At 48.2% G+C, this 27,270-nt stretch overlaps 2 protein-coding genes across 9 annotated transcripts; one reads left to right on the top strand and one right to left on the bottom strand.

The window, feature by feature from the left end:
• Positions 1-7: 7 nt before the first annotated feature.
• On the bottom strand, positions 8-15,334 carry LOC128418874 (myotubularin-related protein 9-like). Of its 3 annotated transcripts, XM_053398990.1 has the most exons (11): positions 14,856-15,334; positions 13,633-13,692; positions 11,675-11,783; positions 7,929-8,054; positions 6,712-6,885; positions 5,122-5,339; positions 4,041-4,202; positions 3,664-3,805; positions 2,929-3,149; positions 996-1,141; positions 8-239 (listed from the first exon to the last, which is right to left on the bottom strand). In XM_053398990.1, exons 1-11 carry the CDS (start codon positions 15,254-15,256, stop codon positions 148-150), a joined length of 1,851 nt encoding a protein of 616 aa, XP_053254965.1. In that variant the 5' UTR covers positions 15,257-15,334; the 3' UTR covers positions 8-147. The 3 variants fall into 3 exon arrangements, with proteins under 3 accessions (XP_053254965.1, XP_053254967.1, XP_053254966.1); XM_053398992.1 differs by lacking the exon at positions 6,712-6,885; XM_053398991.1 differs by lacking the exon at positions 13,633-13,692.
• Positions 10,306-27,181, top strand: FAM167B (family with sequence similarity 167 member B). 6 transcript variants are annotated; one of them, XM_053398995.1, is made up of 5 exons: positions 10,340-10,365; positions 15,102-15,184; positions 18,341-18,551; positions 23,563-23,981; positions 26,346-27,181. In XM_053398995.1, exons 4-5 carry the CDS (start codon positions 23,688-23,690, stop codon positions 26,607-26,609), a joined length of 558 nt encoding a protein of 185 aa, XP_053254970.1. In that variant the 5' UTR covers positions 10,340-10,365; positions 15,102-15,184; positions 18,341-18,551; positions 23,563-23,687; the 3' UTR covers positions 26,610-27,181. The 6 variants fall into 6 exon arrangements, with proteins under 6 accessions (XP_053254974.1, XP_053254970.1, XP_053254976.1 ...); XM_053398996.1 differs by lacking the exon at positions 10,340-10,365 and adding an exon at positions 20,971-21,110 and having other exon boundaries at positions 15,077-15,184; XM_053398998.1 differs by lacking the exons at positions 10,340-10,365; positions 18,341-18,551 and adding an exon at positions 15,548-15,749 and having other exon boundaries at positions 15,110-15,184.
• Positions 27,182-27,270: the final 89 nt, after the last annotated feature.

The raw sequence follows: 27,270 nt of genomic DNA, 5'->3' as shown, positions 1-27,270 counted from the left end.
TAGCACCATTTACTCTCCTTGATAGCTCTGTGCTTGCTGGTTTCCAGCACAGCAGAAACCAGGCTGTGGCTGATCTTTTCCTACCCAGTTCTTTGGTTTCTGCTTTTGAATTGGCTTGTGCTGCAGTCTGCTTTGGTGCCATCCCGCTCAGTCTTCCTGTGTGGACTTCATTATTTTCTGAATTTCTCCCCATGCGTCATCTAGATGGTGGGATGAGCGGACCCAGCGGAGGAATAAGCCTGTAGGAAACTGTTAGATTAATATCTATATCCCCATATACAGCAGGTTGAAAAAGTAGTAATTAAAGATATTTCCTCTTCTACTCCCCTTCTACTCTGGGCTCTTGCTGTGATTGGGATGGTAGCAGTATCACCATAACAGTAATAGTCTGGAAGAGGAATATCGAGTAAAATGCCGCAGCTGAAGGAATAGGAAAGGTATTTGGATATCCCAAATGGGCATGTTGTAGCATAATCTGAATCAGTCAGTGAAATTATGCAATAAAAGGTTAAACTGACAATTTGATTGCACCACAATTGCAAAGGACTAAAACGAAATGTTCTTTGAAACCCCAATGTAAAAGAGAAATTGCTAAAGTTAACTAAGGTTTCTTTAAAAGGAACCCCCCCCCCCCATTTTAAAATGTTTGTAATGGAAATTAGCAATACAAAGTTGTCCACACAAAACAATGGTTTTTTTTAAAAAAAATAAAGTTTCAAGTCCTCAAGAAGACTGCCAGCACTGGGTTCCTGCTAGTGCAGTGGGCCTTCCTCTACTCCCTCCATGCTTCAAAGCAAGTTGGGGGAAGGAGAGAGGAGGCTTTTCCATCATGTAACCGGAAACGCTTGTGCTGATGAAACATTTGTTTTAGTGCTATATTGAATTCCTCTCATAATTCTGTTCTGATATGGTGGGGGGCTTGGGTTTGGTTACAGAGTCCAAATAAAGCAACTTGATGTCCCTATTTTGAGAGAGAATGGGCTTATCGATCCTACCTTGCCAGAGTAGCAAACTCTGCGGCTCCACGGATGGCCAGATAACCAAGGGGTTGTGTGCATAGAGCAGATTCAGGAACTCCTCCCCTTTGCTGTTCAGCCAGGGCCAGAGTGAGTGCGTCTTCTCCTTCACTTCACAGAGCTTCCTGCAGGGGGAGATGGTGACATTTTAGTTCCTCTTGCGGGGTAGGTCTGAGCTAGAACAGTCTTCACCAATCTCTGGAAGAAACCTGGTTGGTAAAGGCTATGCTAGAATGTGGAGAAGTGCTTAATAATAAAATACACAGGTGCTGCACATGTTGAACTAGCCTGCAGCTTGGGGGTAGGAGGGGAACCCTGGAGGGAGGGTCTGGCTGGCTGGGAGGGTCTGAACCAGAAACTTGAGCACTCCTGTTAGGGCAAGGAGGGAGACCTTGTAGTGCCCACCAACAGCCAATGTGGCCAGTGATAGAGAATGAAAGATTGCCGCGAGTTCCCCAATCCTATCCTGAGATCTACAATGACAATGAATCCTGAGATCTTGACAATAGAGAGGGCTGATGTGAGCAACCGCAATCGGATGTGCGTAAGCTGTTTTGTACTTGTAGCTTTTGGGTGCCCCTCCCATCTTGTGGCTGCATCTCTGTTTCACCACATGGGGGTTGCATCCGTAAGAACGAGTAACCATGAAAGCACGGTGGCAATTTCTCACCTGATGGTGACATTTCCCTGTGAAATTAGTGTGTGTGTGTGTGTTCTCTTTGTCTGTCGCTCTCTCCTATACACATATAAATGTAAGGGTGTCACCACAAAGTCTCCATTAGAGGATTTGTAGTTCCACACTACAAACCTGGTTTTGCATGATGGGAGAGGGGAGCAGAAGAATAGGCAGGTTTAAAAATGGTGGTTTTTAACAACAGCAGAGGTTTGAATAAAGCAGGGGTGGTGGGACACAGGAGCTGTGTGAGGATGGGGGTTTGGGTGAGATGTAAAGGGAAGGATGGGGCTGGAGTGGTTGGCAGAGGTGTAGGTGGGGTTGGGGAACAATGCAAGCAGGGGCACCAGCCTCTGCATTTGTGTTTGTGTGTGTGTGGATTTATATAATCACTCAACCTGCACGGGGCTAGTTTTTAGGGGCACCTACCATGGTGCAGAAGTGCTGCCTTTCCTGCTCTTCACCTCCACCATGTGGCGCTGTAATTTATAAGAGCCAGTAACAATGCAAGAGTTGCATTGGAATGTCCCATGGCCTTTTGATTGTGTGAGCTTGCTGTGAACACTTGAGCTGTTGCCATCAATTTTTCCCCTAGCCCTGACTGCCATTAGATTGGAGGAGTCGCAGTTCAGGAGGACACCTCTATACCTTCTGGCAGCCTCTATACCTCTATACCTTCTGGCAGTGCGGGGCCATAGCTTAGTGGCAGACGGTTTACTGTTCAGTCAATGGCATCTCAAGGCACAGCTGGGCAAGACCCCTGCCTGAATCCGTGGCAAGCTGCTGTCAGTTAGAGTAGGCCTGCCAGGCCTCCCCCATTTGGCCTGTGTGGCCATTTCAACCAAGCCTTGCCCACCTGCCCCTATAAAAATAAGGATGCCACTGGGCCAAAGGGGGGCTTGTAGGCCAGCAAAGCCCAGGGCACAGGAAACCAACCATCAGCTCTCAGCTCTATGGTTTGAAGCCCTGACAATCACTGGGATCCTGTCCATGGGCATGTTGGAGATTTAAGGATCTGGTTGGCTGGCTGGATCCAGTTCCCCGCCTCTGGTGTGGAGAGGACTGAGTTAGATGAGCCAATGATCTGACTCTATAGGGCAGCTGCCTATGAAAGCGCAAAGACCCAGTTCAAATCATTGGATGACATTTTGAAGACCTGGCCAAGCTGTTTGATGCCCACTCCGCTGCCAAGCCTCTTTGCCTATAGTCTCAGTATCGCTCTCCCAACTTTTGCCTCACCTTTCTTTCTCGTTGTTGCACAGGAAGGTGCCGTAGGGAGACGCGTAGCTGTGCTCAAAGAGCGCCAAGAGGAAGCCCTCGTTGAACTCCAGTGATAAGGGAAACTGGCGCCCCAGCTGCCAGACGCAGTCAAGGAAGAGGAGGAAGGTGGGCGCCTCATGCTTGAGACGGACGTGGGAGTAGGCAGAGTGGGCACAGCGGAGGCAGAACGGATGGCCAGCCTGGGAGGAGAGGAGGAGCAAGGAGCAGTGGGCAGGTGGGAACATAAAAAGGGGGTTGCTAGTCCTTATGGCCTCCTGTGTGCATGCACAATCACATGCACACATGAATGTACACGTGTGTGATGGCCACACATACCTCTAGCACACAGGCTTGCTTGAATGGCTTTTAGCAGCCTTCACCAATCTGGTGGACGCCAGATAATTTTAGACTACAACTCCCAGTTCTCATCAATCCCAGCATCACACAGCCATGCTCTCTGGAGCTGATGGGAGTTGTAGACTGACCTGGCAAAGATCCACCATATAGAAAGATCTGCTCAAGGGTACCGTATAGCCTTCACAATTAGGAGCTAATGGTATCCTTATCCTCTGTGGAAAAGGCTGGTTTATAACGAGAGTCAGTACGTAAAGCCAGAGATAAAGGGTGTGCGGAGGATAATCCCATAGGATCTGAAGATGCAGGGCACCCTTCAGACTGAGCCCTGGCACTTGAAGCCCCACCCAGCGCAGGTACCTGTATCCACTCCCGTTCCAGCAGCCCCTGGAACCCGGTGAGTGTCCTGCAGTTGGGATCCAGGATGACCTGGGCAAGGGCTGTCACCAGCAAGGTCGTATCCGTTCCTTCGGCTCCATGCACCAGGACGCAGGCCTCCTCCCTGTAAGCAAGCCACAGAATGCCCAGTAGCTTGGCACCACCCTGCCCAGCCCAACAGAAATGTGGCCCTGCTCAAGGGACTTTTCCTCCCATCTTCTCAGCCCTCCTTTCTAATCCCCCTTTCTAGTCTATTCTCCGCCTGCCTCTGCAGAGTTCACCTGAGCCCCTGTTGCCTCAGCCTGCTGCAGAGGATGGGGGAGAGGGAGGTGTCTGGGTCTCCCCGCCTGCATCAGTACCTGTCCATGCACTGGGCCACAAGGCAGGCGGTGCTCAAGGCTTCCTTGACGTGGTACAGCCATTTGGAGGCTTCAAGCTTGCTCAGCCAGCGGTCCATGCTGTGGGATGGGTCATTGCAAGCCTCCACCAGCTTGATGAAACTCTCTTGGAGGGGACGACCCCTGGGGGGGGGGGTTGGCAGGGAAGCAGCAAAGAGAGAGAGAGAAGGAGACTTGGTCAATATGTGGGGGATAAGCCATTCAGTGGCTACTAGCCATGAAAGCTACATTCTCCTTCCACAATCGGAGGATGGATGCCTCTGCTCATCCCTACTTCCTTTTTTGCCGTGTTTTTAAAGCTCCATGTCTGAGTATTGTTTTTTTTTGTCCCTGCACTTTCCTCAGGAAAACCTGTGCTCTGCTGCTGAATCGGAGCAAATGGCAATCAGGTTTTTTTTGTGAATTTGAGACAGGAGGAGAATTAAGGACCAACAGAGCCGCCTTTTACTTTTTGAGCTATTAACTTGTTCGGTTATAGATGCGAGCTTTGAGGGGGTAGGTACTGTTGAAATTGTATTTTTAAAATTGTTGATATGAAGAATAAAAAAAGAAAATAGTCTGGGATCTAGAGAAATGTAATTTGATCCCAGAACCATCATCAGAGTGATATTTCCTGTGCTAACTCAGCAGAAGAAATTACCTGTAAACCAGGTGATGCCTGCAAAGTAGACAGAGCCACAAGCACAGACCACACCCAGCTCTGCTTATTCTCCTTTGCGCTTTAAGAAGAACATCCATCTCTTCCCTTCTCTTGGACTTTTTCTTTTAAAATCGACTTTTCTTTCAAAATCGGTTTTTCATTCCATTTGTGTCCTGGTATGCCCTGCTCATTATTTTATTTCTCACATTCATACCCCACTTTTCCTTCAGGGAGTTTATACAAATGTGGTTCCCCCTTCCCTGTTTTATCCACACAACCACCCTGGGAGGTGGGTTAGACAGAGAGACGGTCACCAGCCCAAAGCCACCCACTGAGCTAGACGGTTGAGCTCTGATTAACTACTGCCCCATTTCATTTCTGGGGCCCAGAGGGCATGCTCACCTCTCCAGAGGTCGGTGAAATCTCTTCCAACCAGGATAGGCGCTCCGGTGCTCTGTGCCTCCCCCCAGCATCCTTGCCTGCTTGGCTGCCTGCGCTGACCTGGTCTCCAGGACGAAGCCACGGTCCCCCCCTGCCAGCACAGCGTGCAGCAGCAGTTCATCCTTCTGGCAGCGCTTCCGGTTGGGCCCCACCAGCGGTTGGCTGCTGCGGAGCATCACCTGCCAAAGCAACATGAAAAGGATGGTGGGGGCGAGGGGGCTTCTGTGGCGGCACCAGAGCAGTTCTTTTCTGCTCTCTCGCCCTGCGGTGGCCGTTGCAAATCCCCGCAGGAACGCTGCCATAGGGGCCAAGGGAGTCAATCCTTTCTCATCTGGTTTTAGTCTATTGCTGTTTTAGCTTTCTGAAAGTCTTAAATTATTGCTGTTAATTTTTCTCATTGATGATTTTATTTTATTTTTTGTAAACGACTCTGATTTTGTTTTGCTTTTACAATCAAGTGGTGTATAAATTTCATGAGGTAATAATAATAATGATAATAATATCCTTTGCAACAGGGGCCGCTCTAGCTCAGTAATAAAGTGCAGAAGAAGAGCCCGTTGGCCCATCTAGCCTGGCATCTTGTTCTCACAGTGGCTGACCAGCTGCCCCAACGAGAAACCCACAAGCAGGACCCAACCACAAGAGCGCTCTTTCCCCTTCTGCGGTTTCCAGGAACTGCTATTTAGAAGCTGTGGAGGCAGAGCACAGCCATGACGGCTAGTAGCCATTGATAGCCATGACCTCCATGAATTTGCCCAGCCAAGTTGGTGGCCCTCAGTGCCTCCTGGGGGAATGTGTTCCATAGCTCCATAGCTGCTTGCAGCAGTTTCTTTTATCTGTCCTGAATCTTCTCACATTCAACTTTGCAAGTTCTTGTGTTATGGGGGGGGGGGAGTTTTTCTCTTCCCACTTTCTCCCTACCATGCAGAATTATATAAATTCCTATCGTGTTGCCTCTTACTGAAAAGTCCCACCCGCTGCAACCTTTCTCCACAAGGCAGGCTCTCCATCCCCTCCTTGATCATTTGGGTTGCCCTTTTCTGAACCTTTTCAAATGCCATAGTATCTTTTTAAAGAGGATAGTCTTTTTGCTTTCATGCAAAAGGTCCAGGTTCAGTCCTCTGATGGGGCTGGGAAAGGGCACCCCTGTCTGAAACCCCAGAGAGGTGCTGAGCTGGCTAGACTTTGCATCAGGCTCCCTTCCTGTGTTCTTTCCCAGACCATAATTGAGCAGAGGACTATTTTCACTAGTGGACCAGTGGTCTGGCTCATGCCAAGGGAGCTTCCTAATGTAACTGCACGACAGATAACAACTGTGCATCAGTTATGCAAGTTCACATTGCACCATTTCTTGCCTTACTAATTTACCAAATAAGTGACATGCTTCCCCCCCCCCATAACTTGCTCAGCTTCAGACAAAACAGGCAAGCTTGTTTTCTGAAGCTCCGTCACCACCACTCACCACCGCAGAATAACACAGGAGACTAGGAGTGGGTTGTCTGTGGGAAGACGGGTGCAGGAAAGAGACACTGGAAATGAAGGTGGACTCACTGTCCCATTCTTTTTGTGGTAATAGCTGAGGATGGGGAATCGTCCCCCCTGACGGAAGCGGGCACTCTCTCTCAGGGCTCCCTCCTCCACTTTGGTTGGCACGATGACAACAGGCGGGTAGCTGGAGCAGGCCCCAAAATCCTCATTGACATAGCTGAGCCTCCAGGCACCTGTCTGGGAAGTGGGTCAACGTCAGATTGTTTCTCGTAGCCTGTAAGGCAGAGGTCTGGAACTGCTCTCATTCAGCCAGAAGCAGCCCAATTGTTTGGCACTGAGCTCCTCCCTCAGCCTCCCCATTGTCTTTGGTGTGTGTCCACCAACCCCCACAGTGGCAGGTTGGTGTGTGTGTGTGTGTGTGTGGTGCGGTTTTCTTTAAACTGCAAGGAAACTTCAGGCCAAAGGAAAGGATCAGGGCAGTTAAGTTGGAGGAACCCTTGTTATAATAGCAGCCTTTAAAAAAATGTTACATTTAATCAGGGGTTTAGTCATATGTAGATAAAATAAATGATTATATACAATTTTTAAGGTAGATTCTATATAGTTGGTCATTTTTTGAAATGGAAGTTTTATTTGGAAATTGTCAAGTCCAGTGTCAAGTAGAAAATAAGATATAGGGAGAAATTAGAATTAAGTAATGGAAAAGAAAGTAATAAAATGCACCATGGAAGGGGTGGTGGTGAAGCGGAGTCAATATTAGTTGTCTGTTTCTTTTATTTGAAATGTTATTGTTTCAAGTGTAAAATGAAAATGAAATTTGAAAAAAAAGAGGAAATTTTATCTGGAAATTGTCAAGTCCAGTGGCAAGTAGAATACTATTTCTTTTGATGCTGTCATCCAGTTGGGTGTCCCCTCCAGGGACTAAATGTCCCACCACACCACCCTTTATGGGATATGGGGACGAGGCAGTTCAGGGTCAAGAGATGGCTATCGGGTGGGATTGCTTGCCCTGCCCTAGGGGAAGACAAGACATTTTGATGGGTGCCCGGGTGAATGGTGTGTGTGTGCACGCATGCACATGGTGGTGGAGTGGCTTGTCTTCTGCGGCAGACTCCTGCTCTGCTCTGGGCAATATGGCTTGTGGTCCACACTAACTGCAAGGCTGGCAGGGAGTGAAGGGGTGCTGCTCCTTTGGACATGGAGGGGAGGAAAGTTGCCCCCCTCAGCCACCACCCCTGCTTTTCTTTGCCTCTGCAAAACCACAGACCCTCGTGACTCACATCTGCAGCTATTTGCTGGTAGAATTCCTCAAGGCGGTGCAGCCCCCACCCGTCTTCCAGCTTCATGTTCTGGGGTCTGTAGAAGAAGGGGTACGTCATCATCACCGACTCCACGGAGGAGAGGGCCTGCAAGAGAACAAGGGTGGTGGATCATCCCCAGAGCTTTCCCCACACCTAGGCTTCACCAGTCTGGGGGCCTCCAAATGTTTCAGATTGCAGCTGCCATCGGCCCCAGCCAGCATGAGGCTCATGGGAGTTGTAGTCCAAAACATGTAAATGGCACCGGGTTGGTGAAGGCTGGCCGAGACCAACTGTGTATTTTTGAACCGGCAGCCCCCCACTCCCGGCAACTTACCTAAACAACCTGCTTAAGGGGCTCTGGCTCTGCCAACCATGGGGAAGAGGGAGCGGCATAGACTTAAAACATCTCCAGTGTCTAGAATTATTTTTGTAAACCGCTTTGAGGGTTTCTAAACAATCAAGCGGTATATAAATTTTAGAAATAATAATAATTTGAAAGCCTTGAGCTTCATGAGTTGCAGCAGCCAGGAGTTTGTGCAGGTAAAATTGTCAGATGGATGTGTGTGTTCTCCTGCACCAAAGCACCCTCTCCTTATTTTGTGGGCTATTTCCCCACCCTTTTTCTGTTCAGTGCTGTTACCGATAGAGCAAGGCTGGGCTGATGCATCAGGGTGCCAGCTTTTACTCTAAAAAAGAAGAAGATATTATAGTCCTTATGGCTGCAAAGAGATGCCTGGAACCATATGGGCAAGCATCTCAGAAGCCAGAGAGGGAGATACTGCAAAATAATAATACTGGGGTGTGTGTCTGGGTGTTAGTGTTTTGCATTGCCCAGCCACACAACTATATGTCGTTGGCCAGTCAAGGCAGCACTGGTGGCCTTGAGTGCATCTCACATGACATTCTGAATAGTACTGCATGCGCAGCTCTGGCTTCTCAGAACTGGATCCTGGGGAAGTGATGACCTTTCCTGCCATCGCTGCCTTGCTGCTCAGGGACATCCCTCTGGAAGGGTTAATGGTGCCTGATGTGGAAAAATAACTTGGATCTTTTTCATGCTTTTCCACTTCTCCGTATTGTTTGCCTTCCAACAAGGAAATCCCGAGGTGAACAGAGGCTGCCTTTGCTAGCGGGTTAGTGACGAACAAATAAACAGGCCAGCAGCAACTCTTGCCAAAGAGCCAGAGAGCCTTTCTGTGCTGCCTGCGGGATGCAAGCCAGCCCCTCCTGCAGCCAGTCTTGCAACACCCCCCAGTCACTTCTGGGTGTTTCTAAGGCAGGGGTCAGCAAACTTTTTCAGCAGGGGACCTGTCCATTGTCCCTCAGACCTTGTGGGGGGCTGGGCTATATTTTGAAAAAAATAATAATGAACGAATTCCTATGCCCCACAATTAACCCAGAGATGCATTTTAAATAAAAGGACACATTCTACTCATGTAAAAACATGCTGATTCCCGGACCATCCACGGGCCGGATTTAGAAGGTGACTGGGCCAGATCCGGCTCCCGGGCCTTAGTTTGCCTACCCATGTTCTAAGGCCAGTGTTTGTAAGGCAAAGCTGCCCCCCCTGCCGCCTGCATGGGAGCAACTCAGGTATGTGCCTGGGAGGTGCAAGTTTTCCTCTTTCCTATCAACGGGGTCCTTTGTGGTCACAGCATCAGACTGAACCTGGGTTCCAGTTCTGACGTGTGGCCATGAGTCAGTGACCTGGAGCTTCTCATATGTTCTGGGAATAAAACAGGTTGTGGGCTGAGTTCCTTGGAAGAAATCCAATAAATAAAAGTTGCTGTTACAAAGACGGGTAATTTGTGTTGATTGGCAATACTGCAGCACTTCATTAGTTTTTGCTTCCTGGGGGGGGGGGGTAGAAGATAGTTGTAGCTGCATGCTGGTCGGCAACTGGCCTCACCAGAGACCCAGGGAGACAAAGGAGACAGAGAATAGTGGGGGGCAAGTCACTTCTCCCAACCCTGGGCAGAATAGCCTTCAGACAAATCCCATTGCCTTGGTTTCTCTTTTCCCTTTTTGGGTTGGCTCCATGTATTGTTCATGAGGCAGGATTTTGGGCAGAGGGCAAGCAGTTGCTGATCCCTAATCTGTGGGAGTTGGGTATGTTTAGCCTGCAGAAGAGACAACTGAGAGGTTGTCAAATACCGTATTTTTCCGTGTATAAGACTAGAGGTTTTTTTTTTACCCCAAAACCATGTTAAAAATTTGGGGTCGTCTTATACATGGGTAGTGCTGAGGGCTGATGGGCAATTGGTTGTAGCTGCGGCTGTTTGTTGGCTGTGTCAAGGGCTGCTGTTGATTGGCTGCTGGTGCGCCAATCGTGAATACGATTTGCTGCTGCTAGCGGCAACCGGGAGGCGACAGTTGGCTTCTGCGATGTGTGCTATCGTCTGCACCAGTCATTATGGTGAGTAATTTCCAGCAATCTCCCACCACCCCTCCCAAGCTAAACAAATGTGGGCATCCCCCCCCCAAAAAAATCAACAACTCTGAGCAACTTCTCCCCCCAAAAAGCTCAACAATTCTGGTTAATCTCCCCCCCCCATTTTCTTAACTTTGAGTCCCCCAAAATAGGGGGTTGTGTTATAGACAGGGGCGTGTTAGACATGAAAAAATACGGTATCTTCAAATATCTGAAGGGCTGTCCTATGGAAGATGTAGCAGCAAGCTTGTTTTCTGCTGCTCCAGAGGGAAGGATCTGAAACAAAGGATCCAAATTACAAGAAGAGAGTAGTTTATTATAAGTGGTAAGAGCTATTTGACAGTGAAATGGTTTGTTCTTGGATTACTAGTTATAGTTTGGGACTGAAACTACGCTAAGCCAGGGATCATTTGTTTCTCCCAAGTGTGCCTGGGGAAGTGCAAACAGCCCAGCTTAGTGCATGCATGACTAACCATTAACCATGGTTTACAGTGACATGTGCACTGGGACTGTGTGTGTGTGTGTGTGCCTAGGGCCCTGCAGATGTTTTGAATGACTGGTCAGCCCAAGTCAGCACTTCCAGATATTTCTGGCTACAAATACAATCACTGTGTTAGCAGGGGTCAATGGGAGTTGTAGTCCAAAACATCTGGAGAGCACCTGGTTGAAGAAGGCATACACATGCACCAGCGAGATCTGCTTTTCTGGAGGGGGTAGGTCTGGTCTAGCAAAGCCTCCTGCCCCCTTCGGCTGGTCGAGAGAGTAGGCCACTCAAGCTAGCAACCCCAGGTCAGGAATGCTGGCTGCGGGCCACCATAGCAGTCTAGATTCAGGTACTGACACTCACAGGCTCAACTTGGACCCTCCAAACTCACAGATATTTTTTTTTTAATAGAACCAGAATTTAAGTTATGTCTTTGCCTTCCTGTTATGATTTGGGGGAGATAAGGGAAACCTGAGTTACTCATCCTATGCTCTAGTTGTCATTTTGAGCTGCTACAAAGTGCTTTTCCTTCCCTCAAAGGCCAAGGTAATTTAATTTACCATTGGAGGGGGTCATAGTTGTCAACTTTTCCCTTTTCTTGTGAGGAATCCTATTCGGAATAAGGGAATTTCCCTTAAAAAAGGGGGGAAGTTGACAGCTATAGAGGGGGTGCAGGGACCATCCCTGCTACCTTTTTCCAAGGAATTTGTGGGCTGACTATGGCAATGACAGGCACTCTGCACATGTTCAGAGGGCATTTATCTACATCCGAGTTCAGATAAAGCTACATGGGATGGGCATGTTGTTCACCTCAATGGAGCTGGCGATATTAAGACACTCCTCCATCCCAGGAATCTCCAGCTGCAGAATTTTCAAGTCTTTGCATTTGAGCGTGATGGTGCCCGAAGCGTTTGCAAGCCTGCAGGGGGAAATGAAATAAAAGGGCAGTAAATAGGGGAAGATCCAGAGACACTTTCCTCCCCCCCCCCCGAACTTCTCTGCAGCAGAAGAGGCAGCAGCAATGAGCATGGTGGGTGTGGAGGCCTTTGGCCACAATCCCAAGCAGCCACACACTCTCGGTTTGAGAGGGGCAGGAAGTCACATGAGCAGCCTGCTGGGAGCGACAGAAAGCAAAGCAGAGGCGGGAGAACTGGCTCAAAGAGCAGAAATGTCTTTTCGAATGTATATTAAGCCAACAGCAACTGGAGCGTGGCATGTGGGCTGTCCTAAACAATACTGAGCTAAATGGAGCAGCTGTATGACTCAGGATAAGGCAACCTCCTATGCTGTCTGCAGATGGAAGGATTCTCCTCTAATTGAGGTAGCCTCCATCATCATCATCATCATCATCATCATCATCATCATTATTATTATTATTATTATTGCTACTACTACAAGTTCTTGCCCACCCTTCTCCACAGGGTCCCAGGGCAGGTTACAGCAAAATACAATGTTAAAATCAGTGTTAAAATTAATAATAATAATAATAATAATAATTTTTATTTATACCCTGCCCATCTGGCTGGGTTTCCTCAGCCACTCTCGGCAGCTGCCTTCAGATGTCTTCTAAAAGTCAGCTAGTTGTTTATTTCCTTGACACCTGAGGGGAGGGCGTTTCACATAGCGGGCGCCACTACTGAGAAGGCCCTCTGCCTGGTTCCCTGTAACCTCACAGTGCTGGAACCACCAGAAGGCCCTCGGAGCTGGACCTCAGTTTCCGGGCAGAACGACAGGGGTGGAGACGCTCCTTCAGGTATACTGGACTGAGGCTATTTAGGGCTTTAAGGGTCAGCACAAGCACTTCGAATTGCGCTCGGAAACATACTGGGAGCCAATGTAGGTCTTTCAGGACCGGTGTTATATGGTCTCAGCGGCCACTCCCAGTCAGCAGTCTAGCTGCCACATTCTGGATTAGTTGCAGTTTCCAGGTCACCTGCAAAGGTAGCCCCACTTAGAGTGAATTGCAGTAGCCCAAGCAGGAGATAACCAGAGCATGTACCACTCTGGCGAGGCAGGTAGTGTCTCAGCCTGCGTACCAGATGGAGCTGGTAGACAGCTGCCCTGGACACAGAATTGACCTGCGGCTCCATGGACAGCTGAGAGTCCAAAATGACTCCCAGGCTGCGCACCTGGTCCTTCAGGGGCACAGTTACCCCTTTCAGGACCAGGGAGTCCTCCACACCTGCCCGCCCCGTGTCCCCCCAAAACAGTAACATAAATGAAATAAAATCACTACACTTCTATAAAACAAGAAAATCCTTAATAAAAAATATTATAAAAATAAAAATAAATGAAATAAAATAATTTTAAAAATAAATAAAATCAGCATTAAATAACTCAGGTGGTGAGAACGGGTGGGGCTGTGGATACTTAGAGGTGAGGGATGGGCACACTGCACATGCTCAGAGACACATTGTGATTCTTCCACATTTCCTGAGGCTGAGCTCTGGGGAGCTCTGCTTCAGATTATGCCTTCCTGGGCTATCACCTACTTGGCACAATCCACCCTCTCCCCCTCTGCCCTGACTGTAGGTGCAGAAATCAAGGGCAGGATAACTTGTGCGTATTTCTCCCTGTACAAACAGGGTTCAAGAAAATAATGGCAGGCATCTTCCAGGCATGAGGCGGGTCTTCTGGAAATGTGGAGCCCAGGACTGCTTCAGGCCCCACACCAGTTTGGCAAGCAACGCAAGCTGAGGAGGAGAAAAACACTAAGCCTCTAAGCTGTGGCCATGCCTTGCAGCTTGAAATGGAGTTAAAAGGCGAACCTGGTTTCTGGGGGGGAGCCGTTAGTCCGGGCGCTTTGATACCAACTTAGATTCTGAACGCTGGGGAGTCACAGGAAGGAAAGAGGAGAGGTTAGCATTGTGCCACAGGTGCATGCAAGAGGCTGGTGGTCTGGGTGGCGGTTGCTGGTTTGATCATCATCTGACAAGGAGCCAAATGTGGGGGTCATTTGGGGGTCATTTGGCCCAACATTTTTTTGCCATCCCAACAGGGTTACCAGCCTTTCTCTCCCAGCCCTGCTCTTCGGCCTTTCACAGCGGCCTGAGATGAATATATTAGGGAGGCAAGGCTCTTTCCCAGCACTTGGTTCAAACAGCACATGCTCAGTGTACACACATTAGGCTGCTGTTAAAAGAGCAGCGGAGCACAGCCAGGGTAAAAGGTGGCAACTGGACCTTGGAGCAGAGGAAAGGAGTAATTCAGTATTATAGAAGAGGAAGATTTTATTCCCCATGTTCCTAAAGCACTTTCTTCTGATAGTACTGCTAAGCACAATAGGATAGCTCAGCTGGTGCAGCATGAGACTCTTAATCTCAGGGTTTTGGGTTCAAGTCCCAGGTTGGGGAAAATAGTCCTGCATTGTGGGGGTTGGACTAGATGACCCCTGTGGTCCCTTACAACTATACAATTCTGTGCTTCTATTGGTGTGTGACTTCATGAACCAGGACACTAGCCTGAGGTGGGCACAATAGGAACAACATAGGAATATAAAAAGCAGCCTTACACCGAGTCAGACCATTGGTATGTCTAACTCAGTATTGTCTACACCGATTGGCAGCAGGGTTTCAGGCAGGGAGTCTATCCCATCCCTGCCTGAAGATGTCCTTTGGGAACTGAACCTGGGACCTTCTGCACACCAAGCAAATGTCCTGCCATTGAGCTACAGCCTTCCCCAGAGCTTTGCATCATTTGCTAATATTTTGCACTGAGGTCACTTTGCAAGACCTCGATCTGGGCTCAGGTTTAGGCTCAGCAATGCTTCTCTTAAAAACTGCAGCTCCTTTGCAAGTTGTTCTTGGTGTGGGGGAATAGAAGGGGTTCTGATTTGCTCAGGTTCTGTAAGGCTTAGTTTGGTTAGTTCACAACCCGGGGAGCAAAGCAACAGCATTTTGATTTCATGCATATGGAGCCGCAGTGATTCTTAACAGGTCGAGTGATGCTGGGGCTGGGGGTAGGGGAGGTATGATGTGGGAGAGACAGTCACCTTTTCTCAATGGCGTCCACATTGCGAATAAGAAGCCACAGCTCAATCTGGCCCTGTTCCTCGTTTCCCCCTGGCTGGGAAGATAGAAGGAGGTGGTGACTGGTGATGCAAAGTGTCCCTTTGACAGACGGGAGTCCTGGACGTGATAGCACCACATGGTCCACTTTGGTGGTCTTGATCAACTCTGCAAACTCCATGGTAGGGAGAGGCTGGGCCCAGACAGCAAATGTGTCTGTTTTGCTCCAGAAAGTCCTGTGGACCTGGCTGTAGAAGAGAAAAGGCCTTCCAGCGGAACCTGTTGGAGGAGCAGACAGATATGACGGATGCAGGTGAGTCAGAACAGCATTTAGAAGACCAGATACAGTTATGTGACACAAATTCTCAGCATTTCTGCCTAACATACAGATTATGCACACTGATCAAAAGTTTTGGTATGGGGCTGATGGGAGTTGTAGTCAAAAACATCCGAATAGCACCTGGTTGGGGAAGGCTGTTTTTGATCAGGATGAATGAGGACTAAATGGGTCGTCTGGTGTGGGATGTGAAACACAGAGCAGTCAAATACAACATCCCTAGAGTGGACATAAAAAGAGGATGTCTGGACTAGCCAGTCGGAACTTCCTATTTCTTTCTGGGCTGGGACAGACTTCCTCTGCATGGGACTAGATGTGGGCATGGCCTTACCTGTGCAGGTAACAAAATATTTCAGCGGAGGCCGCCATCTATCTCTCTGACTCCATTTGTCGAAGAAGCAACATCTGCTTAGCCTAAGATGCTCTCTAAGATGCTTCCAGCCAAGAGAGGACAAAGGGGCTATCTCTTCATGGGATAGATTCCAGGTGTACATATTTTGTAACATAAGTCTGCCTTCTGGGATCCATTTGTGAACAGAATGTGAGTAAACTATTTTATATACTTTTATACAAGACTGTGTCGTGTCTATCTTTTTATGAGGGAATAAAGGGGTATTTACCAGGAAACTTATTTTAGAGGTTTATAGAAGCCTGGCAAACGCTATCCGCTGTGCAAGTTTAAAAAGGGGAATGTTACTCTGCTAAATTGTAGAACTTGTTAACACAAGTTGGAAAGGATATAATTAAACAATATATCCTCTCCTGCATCCCTGAACATTCCCACACCTGGAAGGGATTATAGTCGTTGTATAAAATAACCAAAACAGATTGACAGCAGTAAGCTAGAACTCAGCAAAAGGGACACCTTCCCAGCTTGAGAAAGAAGCGCAAGATAAGAACTATTGGTTTGAAACAGGAGGGCTTCCCATTGCCAGTTTTATTTGGACACTTATGTGACAAGCAGACATTCAGCAGGTGATACTCTCCCCTGGTATGCAGGGAGACGGATGAGAAAAGTATGGGCTGCTGAATTTCTGTTCTTAAAAGGCACAGCAGCCCTGCAGTGGAAAGAAGAGGAAAGTTGGCCGCTGTGTTGTCTTATTTTCAGGGGGCTGCAACATCACAGCAGTCTGCGAAAGGGAAGCGAAAGGAAAAGAAGGATAGAGGTGCCTCTCTGATGCTTTGTTGCATATGTCTCTGTTGATGGTAGTACAGTGGTACCTTTAGTTACAAACTTAATTCGATCCGGAAGTCTGTTCTTAGCCTGAAACTGTTCTTAACTAGAGACGTGCTTTCACTAATGGGGTCCCTTGCTGCTGCTATGCCACTGGCACACGATTTCCGTTCTCATCCTGGGGCAAACTCAACTCGAGGTAACTCTTCCAGGTTAGTGGAGTTTGTAACCTGAAGCATTTGTAACCTGAGGTGTTTGTAACTCGAGGTACCACTGTACTCAGATATCTACATGGAATTCAGACAAGGCTTGTTACTCAGGTGAAGGTCTGGGTGCAGTTCAGGCCATGGTGTTGCTGTTCAGCTTGACTCCAGAACCCCTGCAAATTTGCTTAAGTAATAAGACTCAAAGGGTATATTCAAAAAGAAAACAAAATGGTGAACACATTGCTTCTAAGAAGGAGGAAGCAAAACTGGTGTGTCTGTGTCCTTTCCCCTCCGTCCCTCAGCTAGAAGCCTGACTCAGATATTTCAGCTAAAATGGAGAAGCCTGCTTCTAACATTTTCACAATTTCTATGCCTCCGGGGGATTAATGTGCCAAAAACGAAACAAGAATTCAAAGACAGATTCCTAAAACATTCCAAAGACTGTTTTGAAAGTCATTGTTTGGCACTTAAAAATCATGCAAAGCGACCCCAGTCCAGATACGTGCTTCTCTGACAGCCCTCACCATACAAAAACATGTGACATGTGAACCCCTTTCCCAACAGGAGATTACGCAATAGAGAAAAGCCTCATCACCTGCTTAATTTCCTTATCTCAAGCTCTGGCCTTCAAGGTTCCTCCTGAACAGCACAGTCTGGCTTTGGTGGGGGTGGGAGGGATTGCTCCCTGCTTCCCTTGCTCCTAACCAGGTGATCTGGGCTGAGATGTGATATAAAAAGGTATAGGGTAAATAAAACCAGAAGAGCTGCAGAGCCCTCACAGCTAAAGGTGTGCTAAATAAACGAAACTAAGAAATGTAGCTCATCCCAGGGTGGAGATAAAGCCACAGGAAAGGCTACACCTGCCTAAGGGTGCAACTCTCTGAACCTTTACCTGGGCCATCACAAGACATTTTGCTGCCTGAAAGAAAGCAGCAAATGACTCCCCAATTCAAGGTGCAAGAGGCCTCAAGGCTGGTTGGAATATTTGGAAACCTGAAGCAGACAATCCCACAAGTCATATTTCCCCTTCCCTGGCAGACAAATGCTAATAATTCATTTTCTACCCTTTCATGACACCCAAAATCTGCTGACAGAGGCAGCCTGTTCCCTCCATGTCTAGGTAGGGCCCTGATCTTTACTGTGTTAAGTGAGGCTTGCTCTCAATGTGTTTGCATGCCATGCTTCTGCTTTGAAGGCACAGGAAGAAAGGAAGGAAAAGTAACAGTAATATTTAACAATGCTCCGTGTGTTTATGAATTTATTTAACTTCCTTATAATGTTGTGGAATTTTGTTGACTTTTAAAATGCTTTCCTGTGAGAGCCGCTTTCAACATTAAAAAGAAACCAAAATGACAATATATGGGATATCCAAATTTGGAACAAAATCTGCCCAGGTGCAAGGCCTGCTTTTCACATGCAGAAGGTCCTAGGTGTATCTTCAGGATGGCTGGGAAAGAAAGACCCCTGTCTGCAACCCCCATCAATCATCATAGGCAATCCTGAGCAAGATGGGCCTATGGTCTCACTCTGCATAAGACAGATTCCTACCTTCCTCTTCACATAAAGGCAATACATACATTAGGCTTCCATAAAGTGTGATCGGCGGCCAAGCATGCCTGTCCTGTTCCTGCAATGCCAGTAAAAGGAAGAGGTGCACCAGATCCCTGGGCATGCCACCATATGTGGGCCAAGGGTAGAGTTGCCAACTGACCAAGAAAGAAAAGCCGCCTGGCCTGTTCTTTTGCCTTTCAGAGCAGCTTGAAGTGCAGCTTTTAACAGAATGGAGATAAGCATCACCTGCTGACAGGTGTACAATATGCTGGGGTTAAAACCACAGCTACAGAGCCCTGCTGAAAAGTTGACAGCCTGACTGGTGGACTGCATTCAATCTGGGGGTCCACAATGCGAGCTAAGCCTGCACCGTTTATCACAGCAATCCTTAGAACAGCCACAGCTCTGAAAGGTGGGCCAGTGTTCATTTTTTTAAAGTGAGGGCCGTAAAAGGATCCTTGGCTACTAGTTGGATTTATGTGAATTTAAGTCAGACCTTGGAGCCACCTAGCCAGTTCATCTCCTCTGGCCAGCAGGGTCACCTTCCCAGCCCTACCATTTGGGAGCGTTTAACTAGAGGTTCTGGGGATCATACCTAGACAGGTATCTTAAAAAGCCAGCAAAGGAGTGCTCCCTGCAGTGGGTGGCCCCCTTACCTTACCTTACCTGACAGCTGGATTTGGAAGCAGAGCCCTGTCAGAACCTGCAGGAGATCTTGCTTGGCAGAAGTCGGGGGTCAAGCCCCTAGTGATGAGGACCGCAGGGGGGCAAGATGCAGAGCCTGAGCATGTGCAGGGCCTGCTGGAAGTGCCATGGCCAGAGAGGGGTGCAGGAGGCAGCAGCTGCTGCTGCTGCTGTTGAGAAACCTTTCAACAGCTGTTTTGCTTCTCAAAATAGCTGAGGAGTTCCAGCATGCTGGCTCTTAGATTGTGAAAGAGAGAGGAAAAAAAGGAGAGCATGCAACAGGAACTGCACACATAGCTGTGTGGGAGAGGCTGAGAAGCAGAGAGAGAGGGAGGATATTGGGTTTAAGGTAGCCTGGCTATGATGTTTTCTTTTCCGTTTATTTGTTTTTTCCACTGTCAAGGGACTTAACGGGTGAAGATCGTTAGATAAACTGGCAGTGCAATTAAACTACCACAATATTTCCCCCCCTCCTGGGTGCCTTGATGGGCTCCAGGCAGATGGTGGGGGAAATGGGGCTTGAAGATACACAGAGAACCACAGGAAGTGAAACTCTGGCAGCGTGGAGGGGGGGGGAGAGAGAGAGCTCTGCAGGCTGGTGTGCTAAGCCATCTTTTTATCCACGCTTTTTGACAAGAGAGGAATGGAGCAGAGCCTTAACTTTCCTACTGAATTATCCTGCAAGAAAGCAAAACAAAACCCTCATGCTGTGCAAATATATTGTTATTAGCTTGTGGGTGCCAGACACTTAATCCCTGGACCCAGAAAGTGTTAAAAAGATAAATAAGCCAGACTAGTTTCCTTATGAGGTCATCGCCTGGGAGATGAGCTGTTTAGAGACCTAAGGAAAGGTAATGGGCCACTAAGAAGACAAAGGCTCTGTGCCAGATGCAAAGTTGGTGGGGCCCCTCCAGTTCCTAGTGAGTTAGAAGACAAAGCCAGAGTCTGAAGTAGAGTTTTGGGGGACTGCAATTTGACCTAGATGGGGGGAAAGATTGTAGCTAGTAAAGGAAGCAAGCTGGACAGAGGGTCAGAGCAGAATGATTCTGTTTGAATCCAAGGCTGTGGTAGAAACAAGACCCTCCTGGGGTGTCCATGCTGTGAGCCCCTCCATCGTAGACTCAGGCTGTATACATGCGTAAATAAACCATATATCATAAAGACACCACAGTCTCCGCTGTGCCTTATTCCCCCAAAGAAACACGAATCTTGGGTAGGCACCTGGAATCTCACAGCTCGGAGATTGGGGTAGCATGCAACAATATTGAGATTTCATCCCCTACAGCATATTAGAGATTGAAAATAGGGCCCCTGGTCTCCCGAGGGGTAGCTGGGCTATTCTCTTGCTGCAAAAACAAAGAGCTTTGTGCCACCTTAAAGACCAATGCAACAAATTTATTCTGGCATAAACTTCATCAGCTGCATAAAATCTTATCCTAGGTTGCTTCATTTTGAGGGCGGGGGACTGTAAACAGTGAGGTCAGAGGGAAATGAAATGCAGAAAAGAGCAGTGAAAATTGCATTAACAGTGACCTTAAACCACTTGTTGCTGGCATCCAAGAGTCAATTAGCATAGGTAGTGTGATAAAAATCCTTTGTCCCGATTCAGTCTACAAGTGATAAGGTGGAACCCCTTGAGAAATTGCAATGCAATGAATTTCAACTTGCCTTCTCCCTTTGAAGTTTCTTCCTTCCAGGCTGGCCATTCTCCAGTCTCTTGCATGTTGTGCTGGAGGTTGAAATGCCCTAGTCCCCCTTGCCTGAAGGCTCTGTTCCATCTGTTGTAGGCAGCAGACCCAACTTCACCGCCTTTAGGCTTGCTGTAACCTTAGCTGATGGCAACAGAGGCAGGAGACCATTTAAAGACCATTTAAAGAGCCAGGGTGGGGTAGTGGTTAGAGTGCATGTCTATTCAGATGTAAATCCCCCTGAGGTCAATGAGACTTGCTCCTTAGCAGAATGCGAAGGTTGCAGACTTAACTGTGCTCAATATGGTGCCTTGAATGACCTCTCTGATCAATCTGAAGCTGCAGCAAACCTATGCAAGACTGTGTACAACCACGCTTGTATTAAATCAGCCTTTGCCAACTCAGTGCCCTTCAGATGTTTGGGACCCAACTAAGGTGTCCGGGTGTCCTCCTTTATAGGGCACAGTCCTCTGTTTGTACAGCTGTCTCGTCCAAGTCCAGTTTAAAGATAAGGAGCCATAAGAAAAGAGAGCGGGTGCTCAGAGTTGTCCCTCCACAGCCCCAGTGCAGCAGACAGAGCAGGCACACAAGTCACTATGGTGAGATGTGCTGTATTTCTATGGAAATTTAACTATTATTTCTAGATTTGCATATATATACAGTATGTGTAAATCAGCATATGCAAATTTTATGCGTACAAGCATAATTTTTATTTTAAATTAACCCCCCCACACACACTTTTTTTGGTGATGTCTTTCCTTCTTTTTGGCAATGCAATAAGCGGTCCTCCTAACTGCAACTACCTTTGGCCCCATGATGGGAGTTGTAGTGCAAAACATCTGGAAGGCGCAATGTTGGACATTTTGAAGGAACCAGCACACTGCTTGGCCATTTTCTGCCATGCTTTAGGACATCCTTCTTGTTCCGTTTCTTTGTCCCTTCAGTCCAGACTTCCTGTTCCACCTTAAATGCAGTGCAGCTGTGCTCTAGCAGCAAATAAGCTACCAGCTTAACTTGACCTGACCAAATGCCCTATGGCCCAGCTGAAGGGGACTAAAGCAGGGGTAGGCAACCTGAGGCCCATGGGCCACAAGCGGCCAATGGGGGTCATTTAACCGAGCCACGAGCCACCCCCAAACTGAGCTGCCCACTCAGTGAGTCCCCACACGCTGCACTAAACCGGTGCAGCACAGCACGGGGACTCGCTTCTGCGACGCCAGAAATCGCATCTGCGCAAACACAAATGCTGGAAATTGTGGGCGCGGGCGCTCACACACAAGCACAATCCGACCCACAGAGGGATGTCTGCTGGAGTGAACCAGCCCAGGCAAGGTAAACTTTGCCGACCCCTGGACTAAAGGGAGCTCTGCAGAGGCTCTGCAGAGACTTGTGGGCATGCTCAGAGCCCATCCCTGTCCATATCATGCCTGTTGGGTGCTGGAATTTTAGTGGCCTCACCAAACCTGGGAACAGGAAGCACAATGCAAAACTTCTCACCCTGTAGGTAAAAAAAGGTAAAGCACCTCTGGACGGTTAAGTCCAGTCAAAGTCGACTATGGGGTTGCGGCGCTCATCTCGCTTTTAGGCCGAGGGAGCTGGTGTTTGTCCATAGACAGCTTTCTGGGTCATGTGGCCAGCATGACTAAATTGCTCCTGGCGCAATGGAACATCATGACAGAAACCAGAGCGCATGGAAACACCGTTTACCTTCCTGCCACAGCAGTATCTATTTATCTACTTGCACTGGCGTGCTTTTGAACTGCTAGGTTGGCAGGAGCTGGGACAGAGCAATGGGAGCTCACCCTGTCACGAGGATTCAAACCACCGACCTTGAGGGCTGGACAGAGAATGCTTTTTCCTAAGCCTAATTGCTGGGGAAGGTGTGTCTGTGGATATGCATGCATGTGCCTGTGCTGTATGTGTGTGTGTTGTGTGGCATATGAATGGATGTGGTTTCTGTGCTCACTTTGACCACAACCAACCTTTGGCATATGGGCCCTAGAAGATTGGCCAAGAGGGAATGTGGTCCTCAGGCCAAAAATGATTCCCCACCCCTGCCCTATAGGAACCCCAGTCTCCCCCCCACACCACTGGAGCCAACTGGGCCCCTTTAAGCAAAGAGGCTTTTCCTACAGAGAGTGGAGCTGGCAGCTCAGAGAGACCCACGGTGCCTATTTAAAGCTCAATCAGAGGTCCACTGGTGCTAGACCAATATCTGGCTATGTTTTTCTTGCTTATCCAATGTGACCCATGCATAGAGCTGTCCAGGGTGCTATTGAATTCTGGACTTTTTGCCTTGCCAGAACATGGACCTTGCTCTACTTCACCCTATCTTGCTCTGCTCACTTGCTTTGGGTCAGAACCTCTATACTTCTGAGGCCAATGCATGGAACCGAACAGAAATAAGGCAATGTTCTCTGTTCCCCTAGACATAGAAATTGCTACTGGTGGTGTCTGTGCTCTGCTAGTTCTCACATGATGCATGACTGTAATGTATAGGTAACTCAAAGTGTGCTAGAGTTCACTGGTGAACACTATGCTGCACTGAAGTGCATCAAGTGGCTATTTTCTTACTGGTCAGCAGGTGGTGCTATGCTGTAATTAAAAGGAGTATTAAAACATAAGCAAGCTGGGTGAGGGCCACAATGCAGAGGGACAATAAGACTTTGGAGGGTAGTTGCCTGAATATGTTGCTAATCCACTATCTCACCTTGATTTTACTGACATGTCAGCTGAACGAGGGCACGATTTGCTATAAAGCGCCCTTGAATCTTCTGGAGTGACCTTTCGATCTTGGCTCCTTTTCAGACCTGGGTGGAGGACCCATATCTTTTTCTCTGCTGACAGTAAGAGTCAGGAAAGGAAGGAGTGCTGTTGGGATTAATGGCTTTACACTCTTGCTGTCTTTTATGTCATTGAAACTTCCTTTCAAAGAACAGGGTGTCTCCTCCCAGTTGGAGACAATAAGTCAGGACCAAAGAGAGAGAGAGAAAAGGCCTCCCATTAACCTCTGGATAATTAAAGTTCCTGCTTTCTTTCTTTTATTGCCAGGGCTTTATTGTTCCAAGAATAAACAGCTTTCCTCTATGCACGGACACATATGACACAGAGCGAGTGGGTGACTGAGGGAGTCGGTCTGTCTTGGAAAGAAAGCCCTTTGCCTGCACACCTCTGCAATGTCTTTGGTGAGGTTCAAGGAGTTTGGGGAAGAGGAGGAGAACTTGGAGGCAGAGAACCTGGACAGCGTCAAGGCCTTGACGGCAAAGCTGAAGCTGCAGACCCGGCGCCCTTCCTACCTGGAGTGGAAGGCCCGCGTACAAAGCCCCTCCTGGCGGAACGGGCTCAGGACCCTGCCAGAAAAGCAGTGTGGGGAGACGGCCGGGGAGGACTCTCAGGCCCCCGTCCCTTTGAGGACCATTTGTGGGTTCCCCACCATTGGTGATGCCTTGGAGTGGCTCAGGATGGAGCTGGTGAGTATTTTCCCAACCTTTCTGGGGAAAATGTGAGCACCGGAGCAGCAGGCAGAAAGAACTAGCCCCAGCCCTCAGGGGCAAGTCTGGAGCAGTGAGGCAGAGGAGGCACCTCCACCACCGGTGGTCGCAAGCTTTGCAAAGGCTGCGTCCTGGCACGACCTCCCCAGTGGTCTTCTATGGCATGGCTCACTCCACTGGCCAACTTGCATCTGGCCGTCTTTTTCAGTTCTAGCTAAAGTATTTAAAGCTTCAGGCAGTGAAGTAGTACAGTCCAGGTACATACCAGTAGGTGCTCCCTGTACAGTCCCTGTTTCTTGGTACCTGTTTTGTCTCAAATTTCTGCTTAAAGTTTGTAGAGTGAGTTACTGGAGTAGCCCTTTTTCACAACTTTTAGCCCACCTCTACAGCAGCCTTCCTCAACCTGATACCTAGATAATTGGGACTACAAGTCTCATCAGCCCCAGCATCACAAAGCTGCACTGTAGTGGAGGAGCGGGTGAACTCAATGATCAATGTACACTTACGAAGACCAACTGAACTCTGTCCTGCATTGTCTTTCATTTCACGCAGTGTATTTGCTAGGTTTGTCTTGAGCTTTTGCTAAACTGCTGTAAGACAGTTATGATTTCCTAGCATATATTTAACCATGTAATGAACACACCCCTTTCTGTGTTGCTGGAGGAAGAGGGGGAAGTTAATGAATATATAGAGAATATGTAGACGGGTAAATGAAACTACAGTATCTAGAAGGCAGAGCAGTGCCTGCAGCAATCAGGGCCAGCCCAATATATTTTGCTTTTTGAGGAAGAGCACCAAACATTGCACACGCGCACACACACACATATCAGGGTCCCTAAAATTCAAGCCCACCAAGTTATTTTGGCACCTGAGGTGGAAAATCCCACAAGTGTCTCCCATTTCCTAGTAGTAAAAATATACAATAATAATTCAAATAAACTAACCACTTTGCTTCAGCTGCTTAGCTCATTTTGCTTCATGGTAGGGCTTGTCCTACCATACAGCAGTGTATAATAATTGTGTGTGTTTATTTTTGGCTTAAGACTTGTTGTTGTTGTCACCCATCTGCCTCAGGAGACAAGGGAAGATTGGGGGTTAAGTCAAACCATTGCAGGCCCTTCAAGTGCCCCTATTTCCCAGGGACATCCCTGATTTAGAGAAGCCATCCCGGTCTCTTATTTCATCCCAGAATGTCCCACTTTTCCCTAGGATGTCCCTAATTTCATCAGAGAAATGTTGGAGGGTATGGAGTAATCCGACCCTCAAGCTGTCTGAAGGCAATACTGTATAGGGAAGGTTTTTTTTTAAATGTTTTATTATGTTTTACATCTGTAGGAAGCTGCCCAGAGTGGCTGGGGCAACCTAGTGAGATGTGTGGGGTATAAATAATAAAATTATCATTATGGAGTGGGACATTCCTATTTTCATTAGAGAAATGTTGGAGGGTATGCCATTGGAGAGTTACAGCGGCTGCTGTGAATGTAGAGATGTCAGCTGTATGTGGACTGTGAACCCCTTACACCCCCTTTAATTCCCCCTCCTCCAACTGTTGCCTTCCCACCTGTCCTCCTCCCTAAATCTGGATATTCCCTATGAAATTGATGTCCTGTTTCGATTTCCAAAGCATAGGGAATCTCTGGATGAGAAATTATAGGACAGCAGTAGCTGGAGGAGAACACTGCATGGACATGTAATAATTAAAGGAGGAACAAGGGGTTCACAGTCCACATTCAGCTAAAGTGTGGATGGGCCCATAGACACTGAACCAACGAGTGGCACACTTCCTGCACCTTCCATTGAAGGGCAAGGCGGGCACAGCATTTAGCTGGACAGCAAGCAGTTGGAGTCCCAAGCAAACAGGTGCTCCTAGTGGGCTGGCTAAGTGAGGTTTGTGCATGCCGGCCTCCTAGCTGACAGAGGCAGGGTGGCTGCTGATTTGACATCCGATTTTCTCGTAGCTTCTATGTAACAGGAGGAACCACCTCCTTGGCTGGATAAGCTGTGGTGAGTGTGTTTGGGAGGGAGGTGACAGGAGGCACTTTTGAGTTTGCCTGAGCATCCTTGGGAGGGAGGATCTCCACCCCGTAACCCACTGAGACCCTCCTTGAGATCAGATGTCTCTTGGCGTTCAGAACCTGTTACCCTACCTTCCCCAGGGTCCCCCAACTTCCCAAGCTCCTCACACTCCTCCTCAGGGTCTGACCACCCTCTCAAAGACACTTCCACAGGACTCAGGACAGGACATGGCCTTTGATCTGATCCAGCCATGCTCTTTTAATTTTCTTATGGGGTGTGTATGTGTTGTCTCTCAGGCTTCATGGTTATTCCTTTGCTTCTATCCAGCGGGAGATGCAGGCCTTGGATCACCAGTTGGCACGGCAACTAATGGGCCTGCGTGCTCAGATCCACCGGCTGAAGGTGGAACAAGCCTGTCACCAACACAAGGAGATGTTGGACGACGCCACCTTCGAGCTGGAGGGCTGTGAAGAGGACTCTGACCTGCTGTGTAACATCCCACCCAAGATGGCGTTCCTCTTGTCCACACCCCTCAAGCACATTGGCGTCACACGCATGAACATCAACTCTCGCCGTTTCTCTCTGTGCTGAGGGGCCTTGCTTGACCCCTCTTCTGATTGCATTTTTAAGGCCTGCATCCTTCAGCAAGTGATACACACGCATAAACCCATCAGTTTCCAGGGACTCACACAGAGAAACCTGGCATAGGTTTTTTGTTATGGGATGGAGAGAGCCAGTTTCTCAAAAGGCCAGAGGCTCCCTTGTCAGCAGGTGGTTCTGTGCAACTACCAGCTGCTTTGTAAAAGAAGGCATTTTTGCTGCAGACAGTAACAGGCATCTGCCTGGCTATTGAGTATCCTCAGATCCACCAGCCCTCACAATTGGGGATGGGAATGTTCCAGGATAGGGCCTTCTGACTTGTCCCCCCTCCCTGTCACAACTTTGGAACGCTCTCTTCAGGGAAGCCTGCCTGGCACTAGATCTGACATCCTTTCAGTTCCTTTGCATTTCCTCAGGCAACTGTACTCCAGCTTTTATTATCTTCTCCTGTTGCCCCTGTTTTATTTTGTATTATGTTATTCTTAATATGCATTAGCCACTCTGAGAGGCTGTTGCCTCAAGAGCAGGTTACAGACTTTAAATAAACAGACAAATAAAATGTTTGCTGGTCTCTTTGTACCTGTTGTACTTTGCCACAGCGCTTCACCTACTCCACTGTTCTAGATACAACTTTGCACGGTTTGTTTCAACA

The sequence above is a fragment of the Podarcis raffonei genome, chromosome 8 (assembly GCF_027172205.1).
Source record: "Podarcis raffonei isolate rPodRaf1 chromosome 8, rPodRaf1.pri, whole genome shotgun sequence".
NCBI lineage: Eukaryota > Metazoa > Chordata > Lepidosauria > Squamata > Lacertidae > Podarcis > Podarcis raffonei.
This window is presented reverse-complemented; position numbering and strand designations above follow the sequence as displayed.